This window comes from Fulmarus glacialis, unplaced genomic scaffold (assembly GCF_000690835.1).
Source record: "Fulmarus glacialis isolate BGI_N327 unplaced genomic scaffold, ASM69083v1 scaffold3107, whole genome shotgun sequence".
NCBI classification, from domain to species: domain Eukaryota; kingdom Metazoa; phylum Chordata; class Aves; order Procellariiformes; family Procellariidae; genus Fulmarus; species Fulmarus glacialis.
The window spans coordinates 49,729-64,469 of record NW_009223642.1 but is presented as its reverse complement, the minus strand read 5'-3'; the positions used below and the strand labels follow the sequence as shown (position 1 = coordinate 64,469).

General features: G+C 38.2%; 1 protein-coding gene across 1 annotated transcript in view; it reads left to right on the top strand.

Annotated features, from left to right (window-relative positions):
- Positions 1–1,051: 1,051 nt before the first annotated feature.
- The window catches only part of LOC104079720 (E3 ubiquitin-protein ligase SH3RF1-like), a gene marked incomplete at its 3' end in the record, with an annotated part of 60,668 nt that continues 46,978 nt past the window's right edge, over positions 1,052–14,741 (top strand). Inside the window, exon 1 of the mRNA XM_009581852.1 lies at positions 1,052–1,438. Within this exon, the coding sequence (XP_009580147.1) occupies positions 1,052–1,438 (387 nt within the window). The remainder of the gene's footprint in view (positions 1,439–14,741) is intronic.

Below are 14,741 nucleotides of genomic sequence, written 5' to 3'. Positions count from 1 at the left end.
GGGGCTGGGGCTGCCTTGCCGCGCCGAGTAACGCGGGCGCGCAGCGGTGGGGACTGCCGAGCTCAACAAGCCATTTTCTCCCCTGTGGAGCAGCCTGGTGTGACTTCCCGCAGAATGATATTTTTTAGGGGGCTTTTTGGAGGTGGCATTTTTTCCCCCTCCCTTTTTCCAGCCCCTCGCTGCATACACTTAAGCTGGCTGAAGGGTTGCCTCTGCCTCTCTGGCTGCATACGCAGCACTCGTGTTGTCCTAACGATATGGCAGTAGCACTTCCTGCTGTAAATCACTTCGCGATAGTTTTTGAAGCGCTTCTTAAAGGCGGCACTGTAATGAACCCTCCTGTCGGCGCCTGTGGTAAGCTTAAAACCTTGTGAGCTAAAGGCTGTTTTCAAGACTGATGTGTGTAATGTGCTGCCATTACTTTTGACAGAAGTGGTAGAAATGTAGTCTCCTGTTGGCTTAGTCTTGGCATAAATGTAATTCCCCTTGCTGTGCCCTACTGGTGCATGCTCTGTTGTTTTGGAGCCAGTTGTAGTTACCTTCGCCGTCTTCTTATTGTGAAAAAAGCTAGTTTCAAATAAATGTTCGTAGATGCAGGTGTATTAAGCAAGAACTATGAAGAGTAAGCTTTATTATAATGCTGTACTGGGGATAGCTCTTCATTCTGGAATAATTTGAGAAAATAGAATCACTTAAGATTAAAATTTATGGGGACTTTAATTTAAAAACCTTAGCTGTTAGCATAATATTTTAACTAAATAGATGTATTAATGTAGGTTGCTATTATTATTTATTGCTATTTTGATGTTTCTTTCATATATTAAAAATATTTACTGAATTAGTCTAGAGATCTTTTATTTTGCTCTTTGTATGAACATCTTCATATAAAATAGTCTTGCTGACTCTTTTTCCAGCTTATTAATGCCTTTTTCCCTCAAAAAAATTTCAGAGCACGGTCAGAAGAGGAATGGATGTAACATGATATCCTTGGAGTGCTCAAAACACACAAATTCTGCAAAGATTTGTTTTTTGGTTAAGTAATACAAAGAAAATGGATGAATCAGCTTTGCTGGATCTGTTGGAGTGTCCTGTTTGCTTAGAACGCCTTGATGCTTCTGCGAAAGTCTTGCCTTGCCAACACACGTTTTGTAAACGCTGTCTGCTGGGCATTGTGAGCTCTCGAAATGAGCTTCGATGCCCAGAGTGCAGGACTTTAGTGGACTGCAGTGTTGACGAACTTCCCAGTAATATTTTGCTTGTTAGACTACTGGATGGCATCAAACAGAGGCCTCGAAAACCTGGCACTGGTGGTGGGACTGGTAGCACAAATGCTTTAAGGGTCCCCATCAACACTGTAGCTAATTGCGGATCAAAGGACCTGCAGAGCTCTCAAGCTGGACAGCAGCAAAGGGTGCAAGCACGGAGCCCTCCTGTTAGGGTAAGTACTGTGTGATGACGGTATTTTGTTGCAATCGTATCTTTTCCTTCACTGTTTCAAAACAGTTGATGACCTCTGCTTCAGGATAAGGGCAGTCAGATAGTAAGTACGGCAATTCTTGAGAATTGTTGTACATTTCTAGCAAAACACATCAGTGTTCTTAACAGTATTGGTTTACTGTTATGTAAATACCAGTAATAATACTTCCTTATTAAAACTCTTAGTTGTTGAGGTAAGGAGAAGAAAAGCATCTCAATACCTTAACTGTCTTATTAAAAGGAAGTCAAATAAAACAAGATAATTTATGTGGAAAGCTTAAGTAGTTGTTAAGGATAAACATCTTGTGAAGGACACTTGAAATTGTTCTTGGTTTGTCAGCTGCAAGATTAGAGATTTGATTTTGGCTCTTGCGCTTTCTGTAATGATCCTGACTATCAGTAAATTTCCTTTGAGTTAGATGTAGCGAATGTTAGACATGAGCAGGGAAGCTACGTTCTTGTTGATGAAGGTTTTGCCATTGGCTTCTAAGGAGCTACATTTTTACTTCTCTTCCTTGAAAAAGAAACCTTTGAATTATTGTGGTCTGGTAAGTTACTTGTAGTCTCAGTCCTCACCCCTTCTTTAATTAGTTTTTCCTCAAAGTATTTTTTCTAAGTGATTTGGAAAATCTATATACTGTGATACAAGTCAGACATTGCCTTCTGACTGTAATCCTGTTCTTTCCTAGGATCTATGCAACCTGTAGCCTCTGTCATACCTGATAATCAAGACTTAGTAGTCTCATTTATGATTATCCATTCTAGAGCCTGTATTGGGAAATATAATTTTATGAGGTGACTGACCTTGCTCTGTTTTATCTAATGACAAGGCAGAACAGCTGCTCTGAAAGGTCTTGGTGTCTACTTTGTGATGCTTGCATATTCAGATTTCCTGTGTTTGAAGTGGAGTTTCAGAATGGTTTAGGTAGTTTCCTTCTTGTGAAGTTTATTTTAGTTTTAAGAAATGTCTTAAGGAGTCAAAGGAGAGGGCTTAAACATGTATTTGGTAGGGCTAGTCTTTATTTTAAAGTATAGCTGAATGATTTAGCTTACTTGCCCAGAGAAGGAAGCCTTACACTGATTTGTCCTCAGTTGTGCTTACATGATTGGAATCTCTCTAAAACATGTTAGATACACCTCTTAAGTTTGCATGAGGATTTAAAATATAGGTGTTCTTTCATTAGATTGTATTGTTTTCTCTGCTTAGTAGAGACTCTCATTAGGTTCTTTACTTTAGAATATAAAAATAATAATATCATGCCACTCCCTGTTAATGAGTTTTGTTTTGTATATAGATTAATTGGTGTGGGAGGAGAGAAGATGATGTGTGGTAGTTGTTTGGTTTTGGTGTGTGTTTTTTTTTTTTTCCTTTCGGAAGGTAAACCTTAAAAAAAAAAACACCTTAAAAAATACTGCAAAAAAGCTTCAGCAGTCTGGTCTCCTTAAGATGTTTACCATGATACCGTGCATTTGCAAAAGCTCTTCAACTTAAAACAAAGCAAAATACCCATATAACTTGTTTTTATATTTTCATGTTGACCTTTGTAAATAACTGTATTTTCAGAGACTGCTTCTCCTCCAAAAAGGCTTCTGGTGCAGCAATGTATTACATATGCAAATGACTGCACTTCAGAGTTTCTCAAAGCCTTATTAGAAAAAATAACTTGAATATGCAATCTCTCTCTCTTTTTTTAATGTTCTATAATATCCTGTTGTGCAACATTTGCATTTCCAGATGTTGCACAGAGTAGAAAGTGATAACATATGGAATGTTGCTTCAGTTTATTAGTTATACTGTGCCATGTGCCATTGAAATTGTGACCGTGTACATTCCTCATGCAATTAACTGCAACTTAGTGTATATTAGTGATAAATTTTGGCATTTTACAGTAAGTCTGAATACATGTTTGTTTCTGGGGTCTCACAGGCATTCTTGTGTCTTCCTTCCTTTGGGAGACAGGGAAAGGTGATCTTATCTTTTGTCCACTTTGTCCAGAGCCTTTTTTACTAGGAAGGCAGTACTTTTAAGAACACGAGCTGACTCTGAGGTATAAGAAAGGGGGAGATAAGAACAACTTCTTTTTCTATATGAAAAGTGTTTTTTAAAAAAAAGTCCAGAAAGCAAAATGCCAATTTAATGGGCGATGTTGAAGTGAATGCCCTATTTGTTTTGCTAACTATAACGTAAAGATGGTTGCAAATACAGCTCCTCTCTGGGAATTGGAGAGGAAAATCTGTTTCTAGATGAGTGGCAAAGTCAGATTTCCTAAACTAATTTTGCTGAAGGGGAACTAGTAAATGAAAGTTGCTGTTATGTTAAATGAAGTGAACGTGGATGAAGGCTGTCAAGTCATAAACATTCGGCTTATACCCTGAAGTAATACTAAGCTCATAAATGCCCTTTCAGAGGTTGCCATAATTTTCAGAAAAGGTTAACACAGCATGTACTGCAGCATGATTTCCTGAACTGTATCAATTACTATGGAGTTGCCAGCCCTGTTATTGCACAGTACTGTGTATATTGCATTCTCTGTATGTATGTGGTGACACATGGCAATAAACAAACAAGTGGTTCCTTGAGTCTTAAAACTAATGAAGCTGGGTGGGTGGTGGGGATTAACAAATCTTGTGCCTTGTATCTCCCCCGCTGCAGTAACCCTGTTTCTTTCTGTAACCTCTATAATCTTTCACTGCTGTAACAACTGCAATTTCTTCCTGCGAGTTCTTAACCTCTTTCTATTCCCTGCTATTTTAATACATAAAGCCTTCTGCGCCTTTCCCAGGGTATTGGTTGGACAAAGGCAGCATACTGCTGTACCTGATGGAAAACTCTGTTTGCTGACTGCCCAGCTCTTCTGTTCTGAGCAGCCAGCTTGCCTGGGAGAACAAATAATAGTTACGCTCATGCTGCAGCTTCCTCTCTGGTATGGATGCTAATTTAATGCTTTTCTCTTTCTTTTTTTTTTTTTTTTTAAGTGAAAACCTTCAGCTAGGTTGACAGCTTGGAAGAGCTTAAGAACCGCAGCCTGCTGTCAAATCTGCTTGGGACTGGTCATCAGGAGCAAGTTATTGAGGGCTGTTGAGGGACTGCATGATCACATGAGCCTTGTTTCCTTCAAAAGAGCATATGAAAATTTTAGGGTACTTACTTTCAAATTTATGCTCATGTTATTCATCTTGTCATTTTCACAAAGTATGTCAAACAGGTATTATCTTAAGTTCCTTATGGTAGTTTTACAAGGGTATGCTTATTGCAGGAGTCTTAAACATACCTGTGTGCATAAGTTGATAGATGTTGGAGAGCTGTTCTAATTTCTCTACTAGAGGATAGATTTAAGATAATACACATTTAACTTTTCCCTTGAATTTGTACATGCCTGAGACATATCAGTTCTCCTGCTAGTTTCTTTATAGTCCAGGTTTCTGAAGTTAGGGCTGTCTTCTCAGCAGAACCTAGAGCGGAGTTGTCTAGATAGTCTGAAACCTCATCACTGTTGTTCTGTTCAGAACCACTAACGTGCGAGATGTTTGCAATAAATTCTTTTAAACTGAGGAGGAAAGAAAAAGCCACAAACAGGAGGTTATTCTGTGAGTTACTGCTAATGCTCAGCTGTGTTGGATTGTAGTATAAACCCACACGTCCATTCTCATGCTTGTGTAACACAGGAATGCAACAGTAAAATTTTAAATTCCCACATCCATACTGCCACAGCAGCGGTCATTTGTGATCCAGTAGGCTTGCCTGGGAACTGCTGAAGCAGCTTTAATGCCAAAAAGGAAAATAAATGGAGCCAGGTTCTCTTCCCCCAGCCGTGGTGTTCGAACTCTGCACACAACTTGGGGCAGTAGGGACGATGGGCCACCTTCTGGTCTGTGAGGATTTACGCAGGTCAGGCTTTTCTGTCTGTTAGACTCAGCGTATGATGTTAGCAATTGGTTTTCTTTTATCCTAACCACCCTGGAGAAGAGAGCTCAGGGTGGCAGCTCGCACAGTTTGACTATTTAGCAGGATTCAAAAACCTGATAGGAGCTGAAACAAGTGCTGCTGTTGTAGCCACGGCGCTCGCTGGCCTACTGAGATCCTGGCAGAACTTAGTTGTCAGAGGAAACTTCTCAGATTAGAAAGCTTCTAATGATTAGAAAACAACAATGGGACTGAAAATGTGAGTTCATAGATCAGTAACTTTATTAAAGGATTGAAATTAAATGTGGGGATCGCCAAGCATAGCAGCAGGTGTAGATTGGAACAGATGTTTAAATCATCTGTGAACAAGAGTTAGCAGAATGAAACAGTACACAGAAATGTCATCTCAGTAAACATCTGCTGCTCAGGTACTCTTAGAAGAGGTTCACATTGTGGTAATAGATCAGATTGCAAAGTATGCCACTCTGGGGGAAAAAGTGGTTGTAGAAATATGCAAGAAACAGTGGCTAATGCAGTTAATTTCATGATTGGTATTTGTGATGGTAGGCTGGAGAATCATTACTTGATGATACCTGATTTTGAGGATTGTGTTTGTACAAATTTGTACAAAATCTACTTTCCCCCTTATTAAAAAAAAAACCAAAAGTGTATCTTCTGTTGTCTGTGTAGTTTTAATTACGTGTTCCTGCGTGTATTCAATCCTATGAAAGTAAGGAGTGTTGAGGTGCAACTTTAGCATGTGAAATATCTTAATTTGAGAATGTGGAGATAGGCGCCTATTCATATTCCGGAGTGATCATTAGAAAACATTTTGGGAAGTCTCTCTAAATCATGTATGCACATTTTTGTTTCCTCTCACGCTTTCTGAAATACCAGATTCTACTTTTACATTTACAATTGCTTGTACAATTTTAATTCCTTCCTTGTAACACTTTTGTGTCCTATGTTAAGCTAGAGAAAATTTAATGCAGATTATAAATATAAAAGGAAAATAGACTGTCTCTCATGGTGTTAATGTGTTTCCTCTCAGAGATAAGTAATTAAGTAAAGAGGGGGAGGATAAGCAAAAGGAAGAATTGTCTCAGTATCCAAAGGCATTGGGCTAAGATTGAGAGCTTCCGGGCTCAGTTCCTGGCTCTGCCACAGACATCCTTTATAACCTTGCACAGAGTCATTCAAAGCTCTTTGTGCCTCTGTTTCCCATCTGCAGATATGACTGATAATACTTCCTTTGTTTGACCTGCTATTTAAACTGTATACTCTCTAGGGCAGAGATTGACTTTTTTATTTTGGATGTATGTATAGGATGTTTTACAATGGGTCCACAGTCTCAGTTGAGGTCAGTAGATACTGCTGTTCACTCTTTAAATCATTGACTTCCACATTACTGGAGAGCTGTTCATAATCCATTTCCTGTACCAAAGATGGTCCACTGCCTAGTGTTACATTGTTAAAAGGGTTTCATTTTGTTTGGATGTTTAGTAGGGAATCACAAATACCTCAGTGAGGAAAAGCCAGACACTTAAAAAATCTGTGGAAGCTGGTGTTCCGTTCTTCAGCTAGAGAAGTCTGCATCTGACTGGCCCACTGGTGTGTTTTGAAAAGAATAAAAAGAGAATTTCTAATGTGAATGGTGTTGGAAGTACAGAAATATTTACTTCCATACTTTGAACCTTGATAGGAATCTTTAACCTGCCAGCTAACATTAATCTGCTTGATAAAATAGCTGTGAAACAAATGTAATCCCTTTATTTAGAAAATAATTAGGTTTTGAAGTAAGTTGATTTATAAATTAAAAAACAAATCCACAGTATTTAAGTGTGATACTTAAATTCCTTTTTATTTTGTTTCTGATACCCTTCTTTTGTGTATTAGTGGAAGATACTGTTGTATGATTGTTTTGTTTTCAGGTGGAAGAGGGGGCTGTCTTTATTTCCCTTCATTATCAAATTTAATATTCCTTCATTTCTGTAGACTCGTTTAAAAATGCCTACCTGAAATAAAATTGTGTCTTTTTTTCTCCACTTTAATTTGGCCGGTGAGTTACAGGTTATTGCTCTGCTCAGAAAGCTTTGATCATTCAGCAAATTTAAACCTCAGCATAAAAAGGAAGTCTAAAGCCCTTACTTTTAACGGGCTTGTGAAGGGGAGCAGGTTTTTTTAAAGAGAATAAAAATCTTTTAATTTTTCTCTTATTACCACAGAAATCAAATACCAATAAAATTGCTTTACATAGGTGGTCCAGGGTCTGGTTAGAAAAGTCAGTCAGTAGTGCTATGGGTACCTGTTGTTCGGTGGCTTAATAGACAGCCTGTACGGTAGGAAGAGCTGAAGGGGCTGATTGGGATGGGGTCAGCTAGAAACCCTTCTCCTCCCCTCTCCTTTACCTGAGTGAGAAGGTTTTCACATGGTGAAAACATTTCTTCCTCTTCTTACCCCTGTGTTTAGTGCATGGATAGGAACTGTGGAAAACAGCAAGCCTGAAACTGCAGCTGTGATAATAAAACTGGAAACTTGTTATGTTCAATTGTTTGTCTTTCTTTTGGTGAACTTCCCCTTGCAGTGCATTTGGCCTTCTCCTTATGATGTGCTTAATACCTTCCTTGGTCTTTTCTTTGGCTCCATCGTTGTCCTTTATACAAACATTCTCTCGCCTCTGATCTTAGTGTACTACTTCCAAGAAAAAGAAAACATATATTTTTCTTCCCTCTTGTGTCCAATTTGTCCTTGAATATGTCAAACATAGGGAACATAAAATAAGCAATAAGAAAGAAAATGTTCTGTTGAAGTATCTGGACTACAGATACTCGTGGTATTTATGATTCAATCTGCGAAATGAATGAAGAGCATAAAGTGTAGGTTAATATTACTGTATTGCTTAGCCTCCTTTGGTTTGAAAGTTTCTGGTTTTTTTCTTCTCCTTTAAATCATTGCCTATATGCACATCCTAGTGTGGGCAAGAATGTGTCTCAGTAAATAAAGCTGAAATATCATCTGGTCAGCCCTGTTCATACATACATCTCATTACTGCATGCAGGAAGGGAAAATGTGTATCTGTTACGTCTCAATTTCTGTCAGATGCCTCTTTGTTAGAAGATAGAAAATCAGCAGTGAATTCTTGGGTCAGTTGCACTAGATCAGTTTTTTTGCTTTTCTTTTCGCATCACCAAATCGGAATCTTTTCAGAGAGCAGTTTTTTTTGGACTGAGAATGGCTGCTTTGAGGTGAGCTGGATTAATTTTAGGAAGCGAGCGGCCCTGAGGTGGGAGAGTCGCACATCCAAGTGCTCTTTTCTGCACTTCTTATCTTTCCTGGGTATAGAGGGGGAGATGGCAGCACTGTCCTCTGACTGTCAGACTGAACAGTGGAGCTAGTCCTAGTTAGAGCCTTGCTGCCATAGATACTGCTGGGGCTGCTGTGCCGTTTGGGCACAAAGGCCCTAGCTGGTCTTAGTCAGCACAGAGGCAACAGTTAAGTCTGTTTTCTCTTCTGCATGCTCTTAAATGTCAGGAAATCGTCAGGACTCAGGAGGATACTCTGGAGATAAGGACAATCACTCCAAAGAGAGAAACTGAGTCCAGTATTTGGAATTCTTTGACGTGTGATGCTTATATGCATATCTTTAAAATGTCATTCAGTATTTCCGAGAAACATAAAGGTTTGGATTCTCCAGTTGGGGGGAAAATGAAACACACAAGTCAAAACTGAACTCTTCATGTTTCTTTTTCAGACACAGTTGCCAAAGTGTCTCAGAATCTGAGCCTGCTAGGTACATGAAAGTCAACTATGCATATGAGCAATCCACCATGGAAATAATTCATCCCTTAGAAGCTTAGGACTGTGACATTCATTTGACACTTGTTGTGGCACTCAGGCATTTGTTTTGTTATCCATAGTTAAGTTTTTGTAGCGTAAGAGTACGAACACTTAAGAATTTTAAGGAATTTAATTTCTTGTCTAGGTCTTTGTTCCTATCGTATTTGGCCCTTGATTAATTTACCACCACCAGCACCTGTAGTATAAGCATTTAAACTCTCAAGTATAAAAAGCCAGAACCTGCAAAATGTGTCTGATCTCCTCAAATGAGAACAAGATTCTCTTGCGCACATGTATGTGCGCTGTCTCTCTCGCACAGTAATTTTGTTTGAAATCGTGCTGATATGCTCAGCCTTCCACATACAATTTTTAAAATATGGTGTAAATTTGTGTGGGTTTTTTTCTTACTTGAACTAAAAGCTCTGGTCTGGTGCTTAACTGTTCTATCTTCCAAGTTGGCGTGACTCTTCAGAGTTGAATATAGATTGTCCATTTTTATTTTTTGTAAACATGCACAGTGTAATTTTACAGTTTATAGCTGGCAAGTGTGCTATTAATCATAAATGCATTTTGATCAAAGGTAAGCATTTCAATGTTGCTTAAAAATTAATACAGATATCATTCTCCTCCTCCCTGAAGTGAAGGAGTGCTGCCAGTGTTGCATAGAAGATAAGCAGGCATCAGAGAGTGTCCTGTTTGACTTCATAACAGCCGAAGCCCTCCTCAGTCTTTAGTGTTCCTTTGTTAATAAAACTGATTTTGTTTCATGGCGTTAGTGTTGCAGTAAGGTGAGGTAACTCTGCTCTCCTTTTTATAAAGGAAAGACATGCATATTACCTCTCTTGAATTCCTCTTCTCAGCTCCTAAACTTTCAAAATATACATGTACATAAAAAGATTTTTAAAGAACTGAAGCACTGTTATATCTTGTGTGAACTACAATTTTACAAGACAAGCTTTTGAAAAGCTCTGGTTAAAGACAAAAGTACTCACTCCTACCAGACTTCCAAGCTTCTGAACACAAGAAAAGGAACTTGCAGAAGAGTGAGAGGATCAATACTGAATAATTTGAAGCAAGTCTCTTCAATTATTCTTTATTAGCATGCTATCTTAATTCTTCAGGTGATAGTCTGCATTTTATTTGTATAAAAAAACTGGGGAAGAATAAGGTACTTCTGATTTAAAAAGTGTTAAGATAAAAAGTATTCAAAGATAATCAGATGATGATCTGAGCTGGCATATATAGGGCATAGCTGTTCTAGAAGCTTATTTTAAACAAATCCAATAAAGATGAATTCAGTGTGCTGTGGTAGTGTGCCTCTGAGTAAAGATGAAGCTTTTTTTCTGAAGCTGAGAGCTTGCTAAAAGAAAATCAACGTCTCATGGACCTTCGCTTGTTCGTGTATGCCAGTGCCCTACTATCTCACATGGTCTTCTTTTTCATGAGCTAGATAAAGATCTGAGAGGAGACTCTTAAATCTTATCCACACTAGCAGAGTTAAGCCATTTTCAAAACCTGTTTAATTTAACACAGTTTTAAATCCACAGCCTTATTAAGTTAACAAGCCATCAGCCTTGCCACCAGGTTCTGTAATCCTCTTAGATCTTCAGTCTTAGCAGGGCAGGGATAGTCAATAAGTAGATGAATAGATAATCTGTCAGAAGAAATATAGGTCTTCCAGAAATAAGTGTTAATATCTACACTGAGTTTTGAAAGGTTGAGAAATGCTGATCTGAACTTCCACTGAGTATAAGACACACTACCAGAGTACCTACAACTTGAGGAAAAAGCTGAAAGGACTATCACTTTGTTTTGTTTGGGGGGGGCGGGAATAAAGGATTTTTTTTTTTTTTTTTAGTTCATTAATTCCTGGTTTACAGCCCAATAAAATTAGGTTAAATTTTAAATATAGAATGAGGTGAATAAAAATAACACTTTGTTTCCTTGCCATTATGCATATGCAGATTAAAAGCTTCTTTGTGGCTGTTTCACAAGCTATCTTTGAAAATTTTTCAGGCAATCAGTAGTCTGTGGACTAGAATTTAAAAAACGTGCGGACAATATGGTATTGGCCACCACTGCAGTCTGCATATTACTTCTATTCAGTTTTGGCTCTTCTAGCCCTATTGAACTTAAGCTGTGCCCATGTCCTGAGCAGAGCTCCTGAGGTAGTGGAGCTGAAGGAAGGAAAAAAATCCCAGTTTGTAGCAGAAGAATTCTGCCTAACATGAGGATCCCCGCCAGACATGTTCACGCAGCACCAGAGTAGGAGCAGAGGAAGTGGATGTGGGGTGCAAGCGAGTTCCAGGAGATGCTAAGGGTGGCCGTGCATTTGGAGAGGGTGGCAGAAGAGCTGAGCACACAGCGAGTAGGAGGCATGAAAGCAATCACTCATCTCCTTGAAAGAATGGGAGAAGGCCTCTGGGAGGAGATGACTGAAAAGCAGAGAAACTTCAATACTGATGGGTGATAAAGACCCGAAAGGTCAAGTAACAAGGGAGCGGAGGGATAGTGGATTATGTTGAAAGAAAACAAACTATGGTAGTAGATTTGGAACACAGCAATAGACAGATTGGATAAAAAATGACAAAGGAGGAAATATGATCGAGCAAATGACTCTCTGCTCACTGGAATTGAATTAGAGACCTGGGGTGGAGGAGGTGCTGGAGGAACCAGTTGAAGAAGTAGCTTGATGTTTGAGGAAGGTTTTGGAGAGCATCAAAATGAAAAATTGAAGGAGTTGGCTAGACAAGAGGTGAGAACAAGAATTAAGTGTGTTGACTCACATGACATCTATTTTCCTCCAGTATGTGTGTATTTTAATTTTAAAATACTGTGTATTTTATTTTTCATTGTTTATTTTGAAATAGTGTGTCATGTATTATATGACATTTAGAATATTTCAGTTCCAGAATGGTTGAAGAACTTCCTATTCAGGACTGTGAGGATTATTTCTGGCATATCTCTCAAGCACTTTGAGATTCTTCACGGGATTCTAAAAATGTCAATTTTATTACTAATAAACTATTCTCATAGTTCTTATAGAACCATGAATCTACAAATCTAAATCTTCCATTCAATTAACTCAAAAAGAATATAGGAAAAGGTGGGCTAGCGTCCTAGGAATTGTTTGGAAATCAGAAAATATTCTCAAAGAAGGAAGGAAAAAAATGAGCATTTGTGACTATTGTGATTTGGTAGCATTTTCCTTCACCTTGCTTCTATGTTTCCTCAGTCTTTTGTGTAGTCCTTCGGTTAGTAATAGCTGAAAATAAGGCTGTAAACATCCTGCCAGCATTACAGAGCATGGCTACAATCTTACATACTATTCTTTTGAATTTAGCCATGACAGATAAGAATTTTGTGGGGTAGGTTCTCCAAGCAAAATAACGGAATATTTTCAGTATGTTTTCAGTCCCTTGGAGCAGCTCACCTTTCTGAAATGCGGTTAAAAGGAGAACTATCTTTCTAGAATTACATTTTCAAAATACATGATTTTTATTCCGTAAAGGGGATTTGTGTTTATCTCTACTTTTACTAACAAGTGGAATTGGGTTTTCGGTGGAGAAATAGAATAGCTAGTGGGCTGTTTCTGGAAACAGATTCCCAAAGCAGTTTACAGTGTCAAGAAGTGTTTATCTTCTCATACTGAAACCTCCGAACGCAGGAAGAAACATAAGGTCAATGAAACCTTATTTCTGACTTAGCTCCTGTTGTGGGTATATGCTCTTTACTCAGGAAATCATACTTTTTCATATATTCAGTTCAGAATTTTGTTGCTTGCAACAGGGAGCTGATGTAATTTATGCTTCCCTATTTGTTATTTTACCAGCTCCCTACCTTTAAAAGGAACAGCATAAAAGAGGTCAAAATTTATTTTAAATGGCATAGAAGAGGAACTGGTTATTCTACACATTCTGTACAAAGGTTGTGTGGGTTTATTTCTTTAAAAATAATAAAATATTAAATGCTATGCCTGATGCAGTTAAATAGGAAATATTCATAATTGCATACCTAGCGATTGAGAGGGAGACTTCTTTTTTTTAGTGTAATAATGTTGTTTCAAATTTTCTGAGTTTGCACTAAAAGAATCCAAGAAAAAAGGGGGTATGAGTTAAAACAGCACAACTGTCGGGAAGTGTTTGTGCCCTTTTTTTCCTGCAGCTATCACAGAATTTTACATGCAAACTCAGATGCCATTTAAAAAATATTCTCTGAGTAAAATTTTATGTAACGTGTATGTATCCTTAATCCTTTTAGAGCTTTTGAAATGTCTGCAGTGCACATGCAGTTAGGCTATAACACACAATTTCTTATTTTTTGATGTTGATGGGAGTTATGAGAGTTAATGAGATAGATTGCTTGATTAAATTTATGCCCTTGTTTGTTGGTTTTTGTAGGCTGTGGTTGTCTAAGTGGGTGTATATTTTTGTCTGGGGTGTACTGCTCAGTTCACAAATAAAGAGTTTAGATTAGAAATGGTTAAAAAGGAAGAAATAGAAGTATTTTAGAGCCAATTTTGTACTTGCAGTAATGGAAGGGTATGAATTTATAATATTCAGGGGCACAGTCCTCGGAAGAAATCCACGTGTGTAAAATTTTTCATCTGCTTAAGGGGATTTCAGTGCAGCTTTGCTTAGATGTAGTCAGATTGAAGCCCAGTCCTACACAGCCAAATTGAAGTTCAAGGTAGTTTATCTGAATCAAGCGGAAGCACTAACTTGGTCGTTGTAATTGGATATGTCTTACAGCTCAAAAAATCTTGTAGCCCAGTATGCAGTAACCACATGATGGCTGGGCTTGGTTAGTCTCGCCTATAGTAAATGGAAAGCAAGGTGTTCCAAATCATGTGTTTCAAGCAAATGTTAAATGTTTGCCTCCAGTAATTCATAAGTTTTGTTCGTGTAAGATACCTTACAATGTTGGATAAATCCTCTTCATGCTTAAACAGATAACCTCACCCTCAGATCTGGACGTTTGCTGCAGTCCCATTTAGGAAATCATGGCGCTCTCTCTTCTAATTGCTATTTGCAATGTAAGGTTAGGACCCCACATCTTCCTAGAAACAGCATCTAATTCTTGGGAAGTCAAGTATCTCTGGTTCTCAAAGCTAAAACATTAGTAAGAATTTGTAAGATTTCAGATAAGCTGAAGTCAAGTTATGCACTAATTTTCTAGGTTTGAATGCATGAATATGTTTAAAAACTCAGATTCACATTCTTTCCGCATGTTTCATTTTGGGAAAAGAGGTAGAAAGTTTTGGTAGAGTGTAGCTTTCTGACTTAGGGAAAACCCATTGCTTTGTGCAAAGGCAGACCACACTCGGCACCAAACAATTCAAATGGCAGGGCTTTGTCAGCACCGCAGAGCTCTGGTTTTAGGTGCAGACTCCAATTACTGAAGTCTAGGCTGAACACACCATTAGATGCCAAACTGTGCTTTGTTTTTGGAGAAGGTAGTTGATTTTTATTAGGATAAATTAATCTAAATGTCTTAGTAGCAGTACTCAGTGGATGAAATAGCA